Source organism: Hibiscus syriacus, unplaced genomic scaffold, assembly GCF_006381635.1.
Source record: "Hibiscus syriacus cultivar Baekdansim isolate YM2019G1 unplaced genomic scaffold, ASM638163v2 tig00111392_pilon, whole genome shotgun sequence".
Taxonomy (NCBI): Eukaryota; Viridiplantae; Streptophyta; class Magnoliopsida; order Malvales; family Malvaceae; genus Hibiscus; species Hibiscus syriacus.
The window spans coordinates 975,454-994,908 of record NW_024063078.1 but is presented as its reverse complement, the minus strand read 5'-3'; the positions used below and the strand labels follow the sequence as shown (position 1 = coordinate 994,908).

At 34.9% G+C, this 19,455-nt stretch overlaps 3 protein-coding genes across 4 annotated transcripts; 2 read left to right on the top strand and 1 right to left on the bottom strand.

The window, feature by feature from the left end:
• The first annotated feature begins 1,182 nt into the window (after nt 1-1,182).
• LOC120160418 (V-type proton ATPase subunit a3-like) lies at nt 1,183-8,650 on the top strand. Its single transcript, XM_039170835.1, has 18 exons — nt 1,183-1,508; nt 1,885-1,929; nt 2,165-2,287; nt 2,392-2,499; nt 2,923-3,033; nt 3,119-3,292; nt 3,755-3,892; nt 4,225-4,332; nt 4,506-4,613; nt 4,780-4,928; nt 5,546-5,699; nt 6,200-6,360; nt 6,450-6,656; nt 6,756-6,939; nt 7,035-7,118; nt 7,200-7,399; nt 7,761-7,820; nt 8,342-8,650. The coding sequence occupies exons 1-18, from the start codon at nt 1,362-1,364 to the stop codon at nt 8,544-8,546; spliced, it is 2,466 nt and encodes an 821-aa protein (XP_039026766.1). The 5' UTR covers nt 1,183-1,361; the 3' UTR covers nt 8,547-8,650.
• A 3,182-nt stretch (nt 8,651-11,832) lies between these two features.
• On the bottom strand, nt 11,833-13,813 carry LOC120160219 (chromatin remodeling protein SHL-like). Of its 2 annotated transcripts, XM_039170632.1 has the most exons (5): nt 13,564-13,813; nt 13,131-13,476; nt 12,860-12,928; nt 12,413-12,548; nt 11,833-12,088 (listed from the first exon to the last, which is right to left on the bottom strand). In XM_039170632.1, exons 1-5 carry the CDS (start codon nt 13,634-13,636, stop codon nt 12,059-12,061), a joined length of 654 nt encoding a protein of 217 aa, XP_039026563.1. In that variant the 5' UTR covers nt 13,637-13,813; the 3' UTR covers nt 11,833-12,058. The 2 variants fall into 2 exon arrangements, with proteins under 2 accessions (XP_039026563.1, XP_039026564.1); XM_039170633.1 differs by lacking the exon at nt 12,860-12,928 and having other exon boundaries at nt 13,564-13,807.
• Nucleotides 13,814-17,322: 3,509 nt separating this feature from the next.
• LOC120160456 (40S ribosomal protein S25-4-like) lies at nt 17,323-18,691 on the top strand. Its single transcript, XM_039170871.1, has 4 exons — nt 17,323-17,387; nt 17,486-17,560; nt 17,669-17,803; nt 18,527-18,691. Exons 1-4 carry the CDS (start codon nt 17,385-17,387, stop codon nt 18,638-18,640), a joined length of 327 nt encoding a protein of 108 aa, XP_039026802.1. The 5' UTR covers nt 17,323-17,384; the 3' UTR covers nt 18,641-18,691.
• Nucleotides 18,692-19,455: the final 764 nt, after the last annotated feature.

Genomic DNA, 19,455 nt, shown 5'->3' with positions numbered 1-19,455 from the left:
ATGTATATACTAATCACATTCCTTGTTAATAAAACCGTTAGGCCAATTTATTTTATTATATGTTTGAAAAAAACAAATTTTTGGTTAAACTATGGTTGAAACTAATTACATATTTGGATGAATTTGGAATATTCAAAAGTTTGATGACCGATTTAGAAAGAGAGTCATGATTTAGGGATGAAATTAGAATGTTCAAAAGTTTAAGGACTAATTTAGAATGGGAGCCATAGTTTGAGGATGAAATTGAAAAATTCAAAAGTTTAGGGACTGATTTAAAATGAGGGTCATATCTTGAGAACATATGATGTAATTAACTCATCACAATTTGATTGTTTTAAATTTGTTTGAATCATGATTAAAATTTAAAAATTAGAGTTTAGATACTAATTCTATAAGGACATTATGTCGGTCGGCTTAAGAACGGGCTTATCCAATTAATAATTATTCATTCTGGGCATGGGCTATCATCAAAATCCATTTTCAGCTTCAACGCTAACCAAGCCCCAGTTCACAAGCGACCACACAGGAAATTAGAAAATAAATAAGGGTAAATTATGTGTTTAGTACTTATACTATCGGTTTTAGTCAGTTTTAGACCTAAACTTTTTATTTTTTACAAAATTATGCCTAACGTTTAGTATTTGTTTCATTTTAGTATCCCACCGTTAAAAACTTAGTGGGCGGGCTTGCCGATCGTCGCGACTACAGTCGTCAGCTGTCGCATCTGTTAATCGATGAAGCTCAAACTTTCCAGCCCGTACCTTTTCGACCCCTGAACGTGACTTCGACCTCTGTTTCATCGGAAAATGCATCAATCTTCTCGAATTGATGATAGAATCTTCGAATTCTTCATCCTTCGATCTTCGTCGTCAACAGTTCGATGGGCCTAAAATTGGACTATGTTGGTCGACTCGTCATTCTCTCATGTTATACCGTTCGGATTGGTCGTCCGTCCACCAGAGCTGTGCATCGTCATCTCGTCCGATAAGTTTTTAAAGGCATGTACTAAAATGAAACAAAGACTAAACATTAGGTATGTTTTGAAAAAAATTTGAAAGTTTAGATACTAAAACAGACTATAACTGATAGCTTAAGTACTAAATGCGTAGTTTACCCAAATAAATAAATAAAAGGCTTACTTGGAGCAGAAAAAATAAAATCTTAACAAACAGTGGGATCGTTCACTCTCGGTTTCCATTCTCTCTTTCCCACCTGACACTGCGTTTCTGTTTTTCCACTACTTACGCGCGCTGCTGATTAATTGAACTCCAAAAACCGAACAAAACAAAGGAGATTGAACATTCCGTTGACCGATCCCGGCGTGCTTGCTCCTCACCGGAAAGTTAATAGAATCTTAACCAATGGGAGACTCTCGTGGTGGATGCTGTCCCCCGATGGATCTGTTTCGTTCCGAGCCAATGCAATTGGTTCAGCTTATCATTCCAATGGAGTCCGCTCGCCTTACCGTCTCTTATCTCGGCGACCTCGGCCTCCTCCAATTCAAAGACGTCCGTACTCTGCTTATTATTATTATTATTATTATTGACTTGTGATCACTTGTGTTGATAATAATGCTGATATTCGATGCTTAATTTTTGTCGGAAACTTGTAATCTCACTTTGTTCTGCAATGTAATAGAACTTGAACTTCGGTGATTGAGTCTTGATCGTAGTTTATTAAAATCCTAGACTGGAATTAAGTGCCCGACGTTGTTAGTAGTAAGGATCGATATCTCGTTTTTGTTCATTTCTTCTTGATGAGAAGCTATTTTGTTAAAAAAATGTACTTGATATGATGGATCAAATTCAATTAATGGAGATTTGAGTTTGATGTTTTTTGTTTTGTTTTGTTTTGGTGTGTGTATGCGTGTGTGATTTCTTACAGTTGAATTCAGAGAAAAGTCCATTTCAACGAACCTATGCTGGTCAGGTATTTTCTTTTCTTTTTTATTTTGGATTGATCACCTGTATCATCGGCTAATCCAGATTGGATATCGTAGAGTTCCATTATAGAGACAACCCTACATAATTTAAGTTTACATTAACAATTTTATTGATGTTAAGGTTCATTGCCATAATTTAAGTTTACATTAACAATTTCAACGAAATTATGCTGGTCAGATTTTGCATTTGTTTCTGTCTGTTAACATCTCTTTCTCATGAAGATTGAAAAATGTGGAGAGATGGCACGTACTTTGGGTTTTTTCAAGGAGCAAATGCTAAAAGCAGGCCTATCCCCTTCAGCGAAATCTGTGCCAGAAACTGACATTGATGTGGATGACTTAGAGGTACATCATCTGTTGCTAAGATATGGTTTATATTATTCTTGAACTCAACTCAACTCAACTCAACTCAACTCTTTTCTTTCTTTCTTTTATTTATCACTTGCAAGGTGAAACTAGGAGAACTTGAGGCAGAGCTGATTGAAATAAATGCAAATGGTGAAAAATTGCAACGTAGTTATAATGAGCTGGTCGAGTATAACAGTGTTTTGAAGAAGGTATGGCTTCTTTCTTTTTTCCTGCCATAATGAAGCTTGACATGGTTGTCTTACTAGTTCCTATGCATATTTTTGCATCATGAGAAACAGTAATATAAAGTATTTCTGGTGCAGTTGCTAATTCTTCCAGTGAAAGATTACACTTTTTTAGAGCAATAAAATATTCAGAGTTGAAACACTGAGTTGCCAATTGGATAGGAGTCAATAGACATTGCTATTGCGTGTTTGATCAGATAAAGACTTAAGTCAGTATTTGTTCTTGTTTCTAAAATTATATTTTAGTGGACTTAAATTCAAATATAAAATTATCTTGTTTGTATATCATTTTATCTCTCTACAGTTAGGTTGGTATCTCTTTAATTTCCTTCCAGCTTGGAATGCTTTTAGTAATTGCATAAAATGATAATTTATTTTTCTGTTTAGGCTGGTGACTTTTTTCCTTCAGCCCAACAAAATGCTACAGCTCAGCGGAGGGAAATGGGATCAAGTCAAATTAGTGAAGAATCCATAGAAACTCCTTTGTTACAGGAGCAAGTATAGCAGGATCTTTCTTTTAACATACTGTACTGATTAGTTATGATGGATGCTTTTACTCAAAACTTCCTCACTGTTTATGTAGGAAACCTCAGCAGATTTGTCAAACCTAGTGAAGTTGGGGTTTATTACTGGCCTTGTTCCTAGGGGAAAGTCTATGGCATTTGAGAGGATTTTATTTCGTGCAACTAGGGGAAATGTGTTCCTCAAGCAGGTTCCTATAGAGGCACCTTTCATTGATCCTATTTCTGCAGAGAAGGTGATTCTTTTTGCCAGTTTTGTTCCTATTCTTTTGATATTTTAGAAGGGAGACAGGAAATTAATTAATTATTGTACACGATAAATTAATAGTGGTGTTTACTGCATAGTACTTGCATCACAGAATACGGGTAGATATACACGCACATGCACATGAAAGAATGTCTCTTGTGTTCCTTCAAGTTACTCAGACTTGCATTGTCTTTATTATGTGCCTATGGTCATGGATGTGAATGTACACAAAAATAGCAAACCCTTCATGGCACTGGAATGTTAAAATTGATCTAGTTTTAAGTTTCTGAGAAAAATAAGACTTTTGGTATAAGGTTTTTTGTGGTATTGATCATGCTTATGTTTGTTGTTAGCTGGTATTGTTTTGAAGCTTGGGCTTATGAAGAGTAGATCCTTGTCTAATCTTGAAACAAGTTTTGTTTGTCTTTGATTAGTGAATATCAATGTGCAGATGGAGAAAAATGTATTTATGGTTTTCTTCTCCGGAGAAAGAGCAAAGAAAAAAATTCTGAAGATCTGTGATGCTTTTGGAGCTAACCGTTATCCCTTTTCTGAGGACCATGGCAAACAGGCTCTGATGATTTCTGAGGTATGGATCATTACTTTTTCTTCTTTAAATTATCATTTCTGTATGCTTTTCTGAATGGTTTGGTAGACTGGTTCTTCATTGTTTCTTAACATAATATGTTTGTTTGTGTGACATTTCAGGCTTTCCAATTCTCTATTAGTTAGATTGTCTGAGTATGCATGCGTATCTCTCTTCTTCTTTCTCACAGATATCTCCCTCGATTTTACTTCTTGATGAGGAACACCCCCTGCTCTTGTTGCGATTATTTTAATGCCTCTCTTAGCAAAACTTGAATCTTTCTGCTTTTAAGAATTTTTTATCTGACTGATCTCTGCATTCACTATAAATTTTAGATTTCGGGAAAAATTTTGGACCTAAAATCTACCATAGATGCTGGATCGCTTCACCGGTACCATTTGTTGCAGACTATTGGTGTTCAGTTTGAGCAATGGAACCTTAAGGTCTGAAATTTAAATTATATTACTTGTTGATCATCTTTTGCATTGCATGTGATACGTGCTTATGTGTTCCTCTTGCGCATGAGATGCTAATGCATTGTTGCAGTCATAAGTTGGTGTTCTATATCATATGGATCAAGTTCAGTGAGTAAACTACATTTCTTTCGCTCCTGTAGGTCAAGAAGGAGAAATCAATCCATCATACTCTGAATATGCTTAGTCTTGATGTAACAAAGAAATGTCTTGTGGCTGAGGCATGGAGTCCTGTTTTTGCCACAAAACATGTATTAATTTTCTGTCCTTTGTGCTTTACATATCTCTTTGTCCTTGTTTGAAAGTTTTTAATTCATCGTGACCTTTCTTGAATTGTTTTTTGTTTTTGGTAGAACCTTAAAGAGAACATTTTATTTAGTAGATAATGATGTATGAGTTTGAGCCTTTTTTATTCAGATTCAGGAGGCATTGCAGCGGGCTTCAGTTGACTCCAACTCTCAAGTTGGAGCCATTTTACAGGTCATGCATACAAGAGAGTTACCACCTACCTACTTTTGCACAAATAAATTTACTGCTGCTTTTCAGGAAATTGTCGATGCATATGGGTAAGTTCACAAAAACATTTTGTAAAATATCCTAATTGATATATCTAATTTGTAACATACACGTGCATTTCAAGCATTTTCTGCATATTGATGGACTTATCTTCTTCTATAAACATATTCTGTCCAAATTAAATAAACGCGTTGACCTCATTTGGACCCAGGAATTAGGTGTACACATTCTATATGTTCCGTTCCACTGTAATTTAATGAAAAATTGAAGGGTTGATATCTACAATACAACCTATATGAGAGATAATTGTAATGACTAGATTGAAAAATTATTGTCTGCCAGGGTGCATAGAGTTAGAAAATGGAGAATTATGGGGCAAGATTCCTAATTCATACTTAAAGATCCTGAAAAGTTATTTTGGATTACTATTGAATTCAAAGAAGAGATTATTCAGTATTCATCTTTTTGTCATGTTGACGTATTCAAATTCTTATTTCCTATTGCATTTTTATTTGGTAAATTTGCCATTTTACCTTATTATTAGCTTGTTGGTTTGGTATCCTTTTTTGGTGTCCATCTTTTCTTTGTATGTTCTATATCTTTGTTCATGCATTAATTTTCCTGTGACAAGCAGAAATAAAATGATCTTTGTCCCATTTAACTGCAGAGTGGCAAAGTATCAGGAAGCAAATCCAGGTGTTTTCACAATTGTTACATTTCCTTTCCTTTTTGCTGTTATGTTTGGTGATTGGGGGCATGGAATATGCTTGTTACTTGCAACATTAATTTTGATTGTCCGGGAAAAGAAACTTTCTAGTCAGGTAAGCCTGTGATGATATTATCAACGTTCCAGTTTCTAGAACTTTACCGCTTGTATGCTGGTATGGAAAACTATTTGAGGACATATCTATTCTTCCATTGTTCTTTTTAACCTTTTTCTGTTTATTTTCTACTTTGTCGGTCTCATTGACGATTAATTAAACTGCTGAAAGAACAATATTCTCTTGTGTTTTAATTTTTCTAACACTATAAATACATGTGTGACAATGGATTATATTAAAAAGAGATTTTTGGTTTATTTCTGTGAACAGAAAAGTTCAATAAGGATCACATTAACCTTAATATATGCTGTGAATGATTCCATGTAATGGGGTTTGTGGAAATATGAGCTTGCCATGTTTGTGGTTTTGGTTCGATGGGTTTGCTTACAAAGTAGAGATACCTTTTTGTTTTCCGCGTTTGTAATCTTATCTGCTTTCCTTCTTGGTTTGTTGTTTCTATGGATGGAAACTAAGTAAATTATATTTCTTGGAAACTGCAGAAGCTTGGAGATATAACAGAAATGACATTCGGTGGCCGTTATGTTATTTTGATGATGTCACTCTTCTCAATTTATGCCGGGTTTATCTATAATGAGTGTTTCTCTGTAGCTCTTGATTTATTTGGTCCCTCAGCTTATGCTTGTCGTGACCTCTCTTGCCGGTATTCCAATCGCGAAGTTGTCAATGTTGTATACTCTTCCTACTTTAGAAGAATCCCTTCCTCATTGCTTTTTGGCTGCATTTTTGCAGTGATGCATATTCTATTGGTTTAATTAAGGTGCGTGACACTTACCCATTTGGGGTGGATTCTGCATGGCATGGTACCCGTAGTGAGCTGCCATTTCTAAACTCTCTAAAGATGAAAATGTCAATCCTTCTTGGGGTGGCTCAGATGAACCTCGGAATTATTTTGAGTTATTGCAATGCAACATTCTTTGGTAATAGCGTGAATATATGGTAAGTTTGATATGTCAGTCAAGTTCTTTGCTTTGCTTAGATATTCCAGGTCTTTAGCTGACCGCTGACTGAGGTTGCCTTCGCTCACGCATTTTTCAGGTTTCAATTCATTCCCCAGATGATATTTCTGAACAGCCTATTCGGCTATCTATCACTCCTTATCATTTTGAAATGGTACACTGGTTCACAAGCTGATTTGTACCACATCATGATATACATGTTCCTGAGCCCTACTGATGAATTGGGGGATAATCAGCTTTTTCCGGGCCAAAAAAGAGCCCAGGTTATTTCTCTTGCTTTTTATGTTCATTTTTAATTTTATACCATTCACTGGCGGAATGTTCATCCCACTTCATATTTTTACGCATTTCTTTCCAGCTTGTGCTATTATTACTTGCCCTGGTGTCCGTACCATGGATGCTATTACCAAAGCCATTTCTTCTAAAGAGACAACATGAAAACGTAATGTTATGCTCTTTCTCAAATTCTTACCAAAACATCCTCTTTCGATCACTTATTATCTGTGCTGTGCCTTTTCTTTAGAGGCATCGAGGCCAATCATACTCGCCAGTTGAAACAACGGATGTCACTCTCCATTCAGAAGCGAGTCATGTTTCCCATGGCCACGGTCATGGGGATTTTGAGTTTAGTGAAGTCTTTGTGCATCAACTCATACATACCATAGAGTTTGTGCTCGGTGCAGTTTCAAACACAGCCTCATACCTCCGACTATGGGCCCTCAGGTATATTGTTAGTAATTTAAATTTATGCTAACTTTAGCTGAAATAACACCAATTTCAAATCTAAATTTTAAAAGATGGTGAGCTCATTTGTGCATGCTCATCCCATCTGATTGTATAAATTAATTGAAAATACCATACAGATAAGCTTTCTTTTCTGCATATTGTTAGGTGAATGGTTCTTTGACACATATACCTGATTTCCATAGAGAAATTGCTTCGTGCTTTCCAGTATAAGTTCCCCAAGAATAGGCTACAATTATTTTCGCCTTTTTTACTGTTTTTGTTCTTTTATACGAATGTCGTTGGATTTTATGAAAGCCTAGCCTGCAAATTCATGATGTTTGTTCTTCCCTTTTTGCAGTCTTGCTCACTCACAGTTGTCAATTGTGTTCTATGAGAAGGTTCTTCTCCTTGCTTGGGGGTACGTCTTTCGCATTATGTTATGCTTATAATTCCTCAACGAGCAGAACTAACAAATCTTGGCAGTTTATATCTTATGATATTGCTCCTAAGACTTATTTATCTGAACTTAGGACGAGAATTAGATAAGAGTATAAGCCAAACATGTTTAAACCCAACCCCCCCCCCAACACACAAAAAAAATAATATTTCTCATATATTTCAAGGATAGCTTAGCTCTAAGGACGGACGCAAGATTTCATGTAGGAGGAGAGAACTTATAAAATTTCAAGTATGGGGAGAACTTATAAAATTTTAGGGGGTTGAAAACATATTTTTAATAGAAAATACAAAGAAAATATCTAAAACATATAGGAATTTGAAACTCTTAGGAGTGACCGTCCCTGCCCGCACCCCTCTAGGTCCATCCCTGCCTGGCTTGATGATCCTTTCATTTCATATTCTATTCCGTTCAATGAGTTCATCATAGATGGAAAGTCTAAACTTTGGGTGCATTTGGTATGCATGTGATGATGGCTACAGATACGACAACATGGTTATCCTGGTTGTTGGCATCATCATCTTTATTTTTGCAACCGTGGGTGTATTGCTAATCATGGAGACCTTGAGTGCTTTCCTACATGCTCTGAGACTTCATTGGGTAGAATTCCAGAACAAATTCTACGAGGGAGACGGTTACAAGTTCTATCCATTTTCCTTCGTGGCGATCGACGATGAAGACGATTGAAGCATTCGAAGAATCGAATAAAGAAACTATGACGATTGAGTCGAATTTTGATAGGTACGTAACAAGTTTTGTTGATTAGAACAATCATTAGGAAATCGGATTTAAATGCAGCAGGAAAGCCTTTCAACAGCCTCAACACTGCTTCCTGCTTTTTTTGCCTTCTCGTTGGTGACTTTTTATTTGCTAGCATTTTATTTAATAAAGTTTTAATATATTTTATGTTTCTATTTTAAATAAAAGGAGCCATTTGTTTAGTTGCTGTTGAGTAGGGACGGTAAACGGGTGTGGTGGGTATAGCTACTTTTTTTACATCCTCATACTCACTTAATATTTTTTATTCATTACCTATTCACTATCTACTATGAGTAAATTTTTTAAATCCACATCCAATTAAATATCCATTACCCAATTCGTACCCATTTGTACTTGTCCATTAAAAAGCATAATAAAATAAATCAAAGATTAACTGAGTTAAGGATTAACATAGATTTTAAAATAAACTAAGGTCTTAATACATAAAATCTTAAAATATAACGGCGTTTTTTAATTTTAAAAATATTTATATCCTAACATTTAGTTAAATTATAAGTTAAATACTATAAAATCTCAAGATTAACAGAGTAGTTTATGAAATTATATATAAATTTATAATGATCCAAAATTTATATGGTAGATTGTTAGAGGGAGCGAGTGAAGGGCGGGCGGATACAGGACGGTTAAAGTCTTAAATCCATCGCCTACTCACTACTCACGACATGTATGACTTTTAACATCCACATCCGCCTACTACCCACTAAATTTATATGCATCCCCGCTCTAATTATAATAAATATAGTGTAAAATTCACGAAATTGTACTTATTTACCATTCTTACTGCTGAGGCAAATTTGTATACCAAAAATCTTCATACTACACACAAAAAATTGACGAGGAAGGTTGATTATACGCGTATATCACAAAATCAACATTCACAAAATTTGAATATTAAATAGATTTGTGGAACGAATTAAGTTTGGTTTCTTTTGATAATTTCATTATATTTTATTTAAATAAAGTTTACATACAACTAACAAAATATTTTAAAAAAAGGGGTAAAGTACATAAATAGTCCCCCGACCATTGGGTAATTCTTTGTTGAGTCTCGTGACCATTGGGTAACATTTTGTTGAGTCCCCTACTATTTAGTATGTTCTAAACTTCTCATTTTTCGTTAAAAATTTGACAACAATATGAGTTGAATGTTAATCAGTTGAACGAGATATGATAATTTTTTGAGACTCTGAGATAATATTTTATCATATCTCAGTTAGCATATTAATATCCGGCTTAGAATGTCATCAAAACGAAAAAGGACGGGTTTTAAGCATACTAATTAGTCAAGTGACCATTTTATATTTTTTAATAGTATGAGACTCAACAAAGCAACACTCTATAGTCATAATATCATTTTATAACTTTTAATAGTTAAATGATTCAACACAATATTACCCTATAATCAAAGTACTATTTGTGTACTTTACGCTAAAAAAAGGGAGCGAAGTAGGTAGATCTTTAACGAGGGCGGATATATAAAGAGCAAACAAGGAAAACTAAAGGCTTAATTATACAAAAGATGTCCAATCTATGCTTATTTTTCAGTTTAGTGTCTAATGTTTATTTCGTTTCAGTTTGGTGCCTAACGTTTCATTCTGTTACTCAAAATGTTTCAAGCCGTCAACGGGCATCAATTTCCTCCGTTAAGTGACACTTGTCATATATGATAATTTTAAAAATTTTATATAAAATTTAAAAAATAAAATTATATATTTTTAAAAAAGAAACCACATAAATTTTAAAATTACCCCAATACTTTGAAAACCTTCATTTCAACCCCTAAACCCACGCCAACCGTCACCCTTTGTCATCGACGAAGCTCCACCCAACCTCACCTCCCCTCGGCGACCAAAACTCCTATGAAATCGTGACTAATCAACGGTCGATCAACGACGAATCGACATTTTATACCCCTAGAGCCCTAGGATGAAAATCACAATCCTAAGCGATTTCGACGGCCAATCGACGACAACTACGGCGAATTATAACTAGGATGATGATAAGGACTACTCGGCGACGGTGGTCATGGCCGGAAAGGGCGGCCACATGTTAGTGTTAGGATTTGGGGATTTTAGGGATTTTGAGGCTTTTTGTAATTTAAAAAAAAATAAGCAGAAATTCCCTCTTTCTTTAGGTTTGTTCAGAAAATTATACCTTCTACTTCTGGTTTTTATCTCACGTAATTGACAACCCATAATATTTGACTTACAGTTTGGGATGGACCGAGGGAGGTATTGAGGGTGCTAGAAATTTTAAATTTCTTTACATTTTAAGTTTTTTATTTATATTTTCTATTGATTATCTAATTTCACACCCCTAAAATTTTTAATATAATTTCTTAAGTTCACACTCCTAATAAAAATTCTTGCATCCGTTCCTACTTACAGTGTCGCTTTGGAAGTACAAGCTTATCTGACCACTTCCAAGTATTCAACCATCCTTCTGCCTTCTGCTTTCCCTTGACAAGGGACAATGTATCTGCCACTTACTTGCCACTGTTCAACTTCATTTTCGAATCACAATACCTGTCGGCTATTATCGTTATATATTGAGTGATGATTCAAATGTCTACTTCCTTGACCGAAACATGCATGTGTAAATAAGTTACAGGTTAAACTCCATTGAGTACTAGCGGATCACTCATTTGTAGCTTTTTTATTTAACACTTGAGATCATTGTTGTCTGCATGGGTCCGGTTATATAGTAGTAGCTCGGAACCACGGGGAGAACTCGTTGGCTTCGGCGGACCTCTACGGTGTTGTTATAGTATGGAAGAGATCAACAAGTTAAAGCCAATATATAACATTATACAGCGATACAAGGCAAAAGCTCTAAAACGCACACATCAGGTACTAGTAGATGCATTGGACTCATCTTTGTTTATTTTGTTCAAATCTGTCGGTGTCTGCTATAGATGGGTAAAACACCCATTTGGTTGACTTGAATTTTTCAGTTTTATTACATGTTGAGGAAATTTAGGGATATTTTGATACAACTACGGGTAAGCCAGATGGGGGATGAAAGGCATATGGATTTAGTTTATACTCTGCTTCTTTGTGAAACTTAGCCATTGCACCACAAATTGTAGAATTACGTTGTGATGAATTTGTTTTCCTTTTGTTCGTCTGTGATCGATCTTGTCTTATAATTTGCCAAGTGTTTAGCGTAGAGCAAATGATAAATCCCAGGAATCTAAAGCTAAAAACAGCTTTTGGTTTATATACAATACGACCTTAATTTACAAACCAGACACGGTACAACCAAATCACATAGTTGAGTTCCACTGACTGACCCCAAACCCTATAAACACAAACTAAGGGTTTGGAACCAGTTAAGTCAGTTAGTATCAACTCAACCATCATTTAACAATGAAAACCACTCGTCTCTTGACTAAATAACGCTGGGTTTATGTACCTTTTTCACCTCTGTCGTTTCCGTTTTGTATCCATCTGAAACATGATGTCGATGTTAGGGTTAAATGTCAGTTACACACAAGCTGAAGAATCTAGTAAACACAGTTCGATTTAAAACTTAATCCGTATCATTAAACTATCACTGGGATATCATTAAGGTATGAACTCTAGATTCGTATGTAAATTTTAATCAACAATGTTCAACAACATGATGCATACTCTTTATACTCTTTTCTCTTACAAAAATGATTTCTCGAACTCCTAATGTTTGGTATGTATACTTCAAGAAAATGATTAGATGAAGCAACATAGAGTAAAATACTACCAAAAAGAAACATAAGGAGAGGGAATTGGGAATACCTTTGTATCTGAGTGTTTGGAAGTGGCATGGGAAATCCGCAGCTTCTTTTGACCTTCAGGTAAACAAGTTTCACAAAAGAAGTGATCAAGTCTTTTCGCTTCCTCTGCTGTCATTTCTATACAAGCAGGGTGAAACCTGAATCAAAAGTATATGCTGAAGTTGAACACCATACTACATAAATTCACTGCATATTATCCACAGAAGCTAATAAAATAAGTGTCTTCAAATCAAAGTATAATCTCAGAGACGAGTTCGAAACTAAGGCGTCATGGAGAGAACACTTGGTAGTTGGTTTATATTTTGAACACCAACGACTACAAAAGTAATTAAGTGTTTATCGTCAAATGGTTAAGAGAACTTAGAACATATACTGCTTTGTAATCACCTTTAGCTTAATCGAAAAAAAGGAAAACTAAGTCAGCTAAAATAACCCCAAGCATCCTCACCAGTCACTGCAGCCTTCGCACTGAACCATTAGATCGTCGGGATTGTAAGGCATCTCACATTTGCAATAGCTGCCACATCGAGTAGAACTTTAACAACCCTAATCTATAATATGCTAAACAAAACCCTACAAATTTGAACTTAAGCAAGTAGTTGTATGCATAGAATGAATGGCAATGAACAAATATCAATTGGGGGTGATGAAAAGTGAAAATCACTAGCCACACAGAAATTAAAGCATACATAAAAGGTACAAATTACTGAGGAACTCACACGGCAACGCGATCGGGATTGAAAGCAGCTGTGCAGGAATTGTACTCAAAACGACAGAAGTAGTCTTCGTTTCCAACAGCATCAAGCTTGGTATAGCTTTTGAAGCTATGAACCGTACACTTTCCTTCGATGGTATCGACGCTTTGCACGTCGTAATGATCGGACAAGAAAACCTCCTTAGAACCGTGGAACTGTCTCCTCCCTCCGACCGATTCCTCCGGCCGATAATACCACCTCACGTGCACCTTCACGTTTCCCCCACGTACGTCCGCCTCGATCCGCTCGATTCTCGCCACGTATCGAGGTTTCGATCGCTCCGCTGGTCGCATCAACACGCTATCCCCCGCTATCGATCACCACCACCACTTTTATAAACACCAAAGCAAAAGAGGAGGAAAATAGAAAAGAAGTCGAAGTTTATTGCTAGGCTTACCTTTAATTGTTGTATTGATTTGCCGGAGTGTATAAGACTCGATAGTTCTCCTCGGCGCTTTGCCTCTGGCCATGGCAGAGCAATTTTCTTTGGGAAAACAGATATAGCGAATTCGACGAAAAAGAAAAATTTTGAAATAATAATTATTAAAAAAACTTTATTTAATTATTAATATATTTGAATTTAGATTCAGTGTTTTACGGGGGTAGGCTGATGGGTTTAAAGTGGGGGAGAAGCTTGGAGTGAAGAAGAAAGTTGGAGGGGTTTTAGGGCAGGTGGAAAAGGAAGGATAAGTGAGTAGGCGTGTTAGATTTTCATTAGCGTTTAAATTCGAGTATATGTATTTTTTAAGTACCTGATTCTTTTAGTTTTATATTTGTCGACCCGTGTTTCAATCTATTAAGTCTGGATACTTGATAATTAGGTACTCATAAAATTTGGGTATCCGTATTTATGATGGATATTCGATTATATATATATATACACACACATAAGAAATGTAAAAGAGAAATAAAAAAAAGTAAAAAAAAAGTTTTTAAAAAAATAAAGAAACTGATACTAGATAAAATAATCTAAATTAGGACTAAAATAATTGAAATCTAAATCTAAGGATTCAATTTAAAATTAAAGTTCTAGGACCAAAATGAATTGTATGCATAATATAGTGCCAAACTTAAAGGAAAAATAAAACTAACATAATTCATCAAATATCAAAAGACCAAATAAGTAATTTTCCCAATATATGTGCTCCACTTGCTATGTCAGATTAAAGCCACATTTACGTTTAAAACAAAAAAAAGGGAACAAAACTCATTTGTTATATATATATATATATATATATATATATATATATTTGAAAATGTTTAAAATTACAATAATAATTTACAATTATCATCATAAACTACACGTTTTAAATATTTCCTATAACATTAAAACTAATCATTTTATATCATACAAGGATCATACGGGAAAAAGTTAAAAAATCAACCAAAATATTCAAACAAAAAATAGATACAAATATTTTCGGATGACGTATATTCGATTATATATATATATATTTAAAAATATTTAAAATTACAATAATGATTTACAACTATCATCATAAACTCCATAATATGAACATTTTCTTATAACATTGAAACTAATCATTTTAGATCATATAAGAACCATACATAGAAAAAGTTAAAAACTCAACCAAAAGACTCGAACAAAAAATAGATACAGATAAATCTGACTACATCAACAAATGAACCACAAAAAATGATTAAACTATTAAAAGATCACCGAGAACTGTAAATCAAAGCCGAGCATCGTGAGAAACTATCCACGAACGTAAAATCGTGTATCCAAATTCAATCTAATGGTTCATTTAATGGAAAATCAACATGATTACAAATAAAAATTATCATATTTAGTCGTGGTGTCGTCAAACCTAATCCTAAGAAAACATAAAACTAAAAAAGCCAAACGATCGAGAAAAAAGATAAAAAATGTATCTCAAAGGTAAAAAATATTCTTATTAAAAAACTAAAGAAAAATAAAAAGATAAGAGAACTGACAACACAAAAATTGATTTTGTCACCAACTAAAAGTTAATCTAATATATAGAAAATGATATAAACTCTAAAGAAAAGAAAGGAATAAAGAGGGAGAGCGACTAAGATTCCTCCTTCAGTACTTATTAATTTCATATTATTTATTTAAAAAACCACATAGAAATTGCATACAATTTAAAAGTTTATAATACAAACAATTTAAAAGTAGTAATTTAAAGTTAATTTTAAAGATAAATATTTGAATATATATATATATATATATATTAAAGTTTATTTCTAAAATAAAACATTAAAAATATTAATATCGATCATTATTTTTCCTTCGAATCTCATAAATTAATAATTTTTAAAAAAAATTAAAACTTAAAATGTAAAAAATACAAACTTAAAAAGAATTTAAAATTTAGTTTTAAAATAAAAATATTAAGAACCTAAAATAAAAATATAATTTAAACTAATATATATATATATATATAAAATTTAAACTAATATATATAATTAAATAAATTAAAGAGAAAATAACCTCATTGACCAAAAATGCCTTATACTATACGATTTTAACCAACTTTTTTTGGATTTGCCAAAATGACCAACTAAATCACAATGCGATCGATAATTCACAACGCGATCTCCGGTATCGCAAATCAGTTTCCAGATTCGCAGCGCGAACTTCGACTATCACAATGCTAACTTGGACTATCGCAATGCGAATATGTAAATCGCAATGCGATAGTCGACTATCGCAATGCGAACTTGGACTATCGCAATGCGAATATGTAAATCGCAATGCGATAGTCGAAGTTCGTGTTGCGATAGTCCAAGTTCGCATTGCGATAGTCGAAGTTCGCGTTGCGATTTTCCAAATTCGTTGCGATAGTAGAAGTTCGCGTTGCGATTTATTTCAAATTCGTTGCGATAGTCCAAAATCGCAACGACTGGTGGTATTGCATTTGTTTCTTAAGAATTTTCTCTAAAAATATAGTATTCGCGCGGACGTGTCGAAGACACGTATTACCACGACCACGGCCACGACCCGAGATGAGACGAGACGAGACGGACGTCGAAGGCGGCGGCGCACGAGAGTCCCCCTTGTTCTCTATCACTCAATAAGGAAGTGGGAAAGCCGAGCCTTAAATATCATTCCCAATAGTATTTCCAATACTATGTGGGATTTGAGCATTACCAACACTTGTTCCCAATACTATGTGGGATTGAGCCTTAAATAGTGATATTATTTTTGAATGTTTTGCTTAAAATTGCAATAATTGCGATTGATTTTAGATTGACTTTTAATTATGACATATTTAATCGTATAATACTAATGCAATTGGTTGCTGATTCAGTTGTTTTAAGGTGCATGATTGTTAATTGTTTCCTCAATAATCACATTGTATTGGAAACAAGTGTTGGTAATGCTCAATCCCACATAGTATTGGAAACACTATTGGGAATGATATTTAAGACTTGGCTTTTCCACTTCCTTATTGAGTGATAGAGAACAAGGGGGACTCTCGCGCGCCGCCGCTGTCGCCGTCCGTCTCGTCTCGGGTCGGGTCGGGTCGGGTCGGGTCCGGTCGCGGTCGTGATAATACGTGTCTTCGACACGTACGCGCGAATACTATTTTTTTAGAGAAAATTCTTAAGAAACAAATGCAATACCACCAGTCGTTGCGATTTTGGACTATCACAACGAATTTGGAATAAATCGCAACGCAAACTTCGACTATCGCAACGAATTTGGAAAATCGCAACGCGAACTTCGACTATCACAATGCGAATATGTAAATCGCAATGCGAACTTCGACTATCGCATTGCGATTTACATATTCGCATTGCGATAGTCCAAGTTCGCATTGCGATAGTCGACTATCGCATTGCGATAGTCCAAGTTCGCATTGCGATAGTCGAAGTTCGCGTTGCGATAGTCCAAGTTCGCATTGCGATTTACATATTCGCATTGTGATAGTCCAAGTTCGCATTGCGATAGTCGAAGTTCGCGTTGCGAATCTGGAAACTGATTTGCGATACCGGAGATCGCGTTGTGAATTATCGATCGCATTGCGATTTAGTTGGTCATTTTGGCAAATCCAAAAAAAGTTGGTTAAATTCATATATTATAAGGTATTTTTGGTCAATGAGGTTATTTTCTCCAAATTAAAACCCGAACCCAAACCCTAGTCTCTCTAAATCCCATCCCTATCACCGTACCCAAAACCAAAAGCGCCTCATCTCTTCCCCTTCCTTCTTCACTTTCACCACATCCCAATGGTTTTTTCATCTGTCACTCTTCGTTTTTCAAAGCAATCCCGTTTGAGATTTGTAACAATCTCGATTTTGTTGTTGCATATTTTGGTTTGTTTTTTCAGGCCCCAAAGAAAGACAAAGCCCCTCCTCCATCATCCAAGCCTGCAAAGTCTGGTGGCGGCAAGCAGAAGAAGAAGGTCAATTCCTTTTCGCTACCATCAAACAAACGTGTTTGATTTTATGCGCTTTCAGAGTTAGATATGATGTAGGTTTCTTTTTCGTTTTCCCTTTTTGGGTATTAACAGAAGTGGAGCAAGGGAAAACAAAAGGAGAAGGTGAACAATATGGTGCTGTTCGACCAAGCTACTTATGACAAGCTTCTCGCCGAAGCTCCTAAATACAAGCTCATCACTCCCTCCATTCTCTTTGATCGTTTGAGGGTACTTCTGATTTTTTTAACCTCTTATGTTTATAATTTTTATACGTAAATCGTTCTGTTGTATGACCTTTTCCATTACTCTTGCATTTGTGAATTGTGATACTATTGGATTTTTCATCTGAATGTGGAGATCTAATTTGTTTGTTTGGTTACATGATTTGTTGCTGTTCAATGATTATACCAGGGCTTATTAGTGTTGAATCGTGGCTATTTGGGTTTTAATTATTGATGATAAATGAGCTTTGATGATGTGTTCTTTTCTTATATATGGATGCTTCTAAATGCATGTATGAATTGTATTACACGAACCTGCATTTGGCCATGTAAGTCAAATATTGTTTTGTTTGTGCCTCGCTTGGATTTGAATAAAGAAATTCGCAGGTATTTATCCAGGTCAGGTTTTATTAATATAGCTAGTAATGTAGCTTATAAAAGTTGAACTGCATCTTAATGGAATCAAAAGGGCATTGAAATGTCAAAGTACCTTTGGGGTGAGCTCTTGTTGTTTGATTAATATGACTGTAAAGCATTTGTTCTTTCGAATCGTCTGTTTCTTTAATTAAGGTTTTCAACATACACTTGTGCTATTGTGCCGTAGAGTAAGATGTTGGTTCTTGCTCGGGTTCTTTTTTATGTGTGCTTCTTGATGCATGTGTGAATTCATGTTACATGAATCTGCATTCAGCCATTTAAGTCCCGACATTGTTTTATTCCTGTCTTGCAGATTAATGGATCACTTGCGAGGAAGGCTATAAGGGAATTGATGGCAAGAGGGTCGATCAGGTTGGTTTCCGCCCATTCGAGCCAGCAGATTTACACTAGGGCAACAAACACCTAGATCTTTTTGCTTAATTAGTTATACACGGTATTGCCTTTCAAGACTTGCCATAACTCTAAAGTGTTTTTTGCTATGGTCTCTTCTTATTGCTTCGCTTTAGAGGATGGTTTTCGAGATTTTGTTAGCATGCTTTTGCTGCTCAGTTTTCCCAAATGAGACTGGGTTTAAATCCTACATGTTTGCATTGCGTATGGGAATTAGGAAAATTTATGCCAATAAATGGCTTGTTGCGTTGGTTTTAGCGTTAAGGACTTAAATGTTATTGAATAATCTAGAGTAAGTACAAGACAATATCTGTTCAAAGATAAGTCTCAGTCATTTGACATTGAATTCTCACATCCTTGACGTTCATGATGCTCGAACCCGGGACCTTAAAGAATAACAACAATTTTTTAATTACCAAGTTTGTTTAGTTCGTGCATAAACACACCATTGTTCAGTATTGAACATCAACATAATTTTCAACCAAAAGGTCTTATCCCCCTATAACCAATTTCTCCCATTACCGACCCTCATTAGGCTCTGTTAAGCATATTCCCATACCATGCAATTCCCTTTCCAAAGACGCCACATATTGTTACACTTTAAGCTATTACTTTCCAATTTTTATTAGGGTAAATTGCTCATTTAGTAATTAAATTATCACTTTTGATTCGTTTTAGTATTTAATTTTTTTTTCAAAACTATATCTAACATTTAATTTTTGTTTTATTTTAATATTTTCTTGTTAAAAGCTTAATGTGTTTAATACCTAAGTAATCAGTTTTGATCCATCTTAGTATCTAAACTTTAAAAAAAAAAAAACTTAACGTTAA

What these genes read in the sequence shown, in the direction of transcription:
- LOC120160456 (XM_039170871.1), top strand. An exon ending in GCGGCAAGCAGAAGAAGAAG is followed by an intron (nt 17,561 to 17,668) that starts GTCAATTCCTTT and finishes GGGTATTAACAG; the next exon opens with AAGTGGAGCAAGGGAAAACA. An exon ending in TTCTCTTTGATCGTTTGAGG is followed by an intron (nt 17,804 to 18,526) that starts GTACTTCTGATT and finishes CCTGTCTTGCAG; the next exon opens with ATTAATGGATCACTTGCGAG.
- LOC120160219 (XM_039170632.1), bottom strand. Translation starts at nt 13,636, where the DNA reads ATGGCCAGAGGCAAAGCGCCGAGGAGAACTATCGAGTCTTATACACTC. An exon ending in AATCAATACAACAATTAAAG is followed by an intron (nt 13,477 to 13,563) that starts GTAAGCCTAGCA and finishes GGTGATCGATAG; the next exon opens with CGGGGGATAGCGTGTTGATG. An exon ending in TGCGAAGGCTGCAGTGACTG is followed by an intron (nt 12,549 to 12,859) that starts GTGAGGATGCTT and finishes CTTTTGATTCAG; the next exon opens with GTTTCACCCTGCTTGTATAG.
- LOC120160418 (XM_039170835.1), top strand. Translation starts at nt 1,362, where the DNA reads ATGGGAGACTCTCGTGGTGGATGCTGTCCCCCGATGGATCTGTTTCGT. An exon ending in GCCTCCTCCAATTCAAAGAC is followed by an intron (nt 1,509 to 1,884) that starts GTCCGTACTCTG and finishes GATTTCTTACAG; the next exon opens with TTGAATTCAGAGAAAAGTCC. An exon ending in CTCCGACTATGGGCCCTCAG is followed by an intron (nt 7,400 to 7,760) that starts GTATATTGTTAG and finishes CCCTTTTTGCAG; the next exon opens with TCTTGCTCACTCACAGTTGT.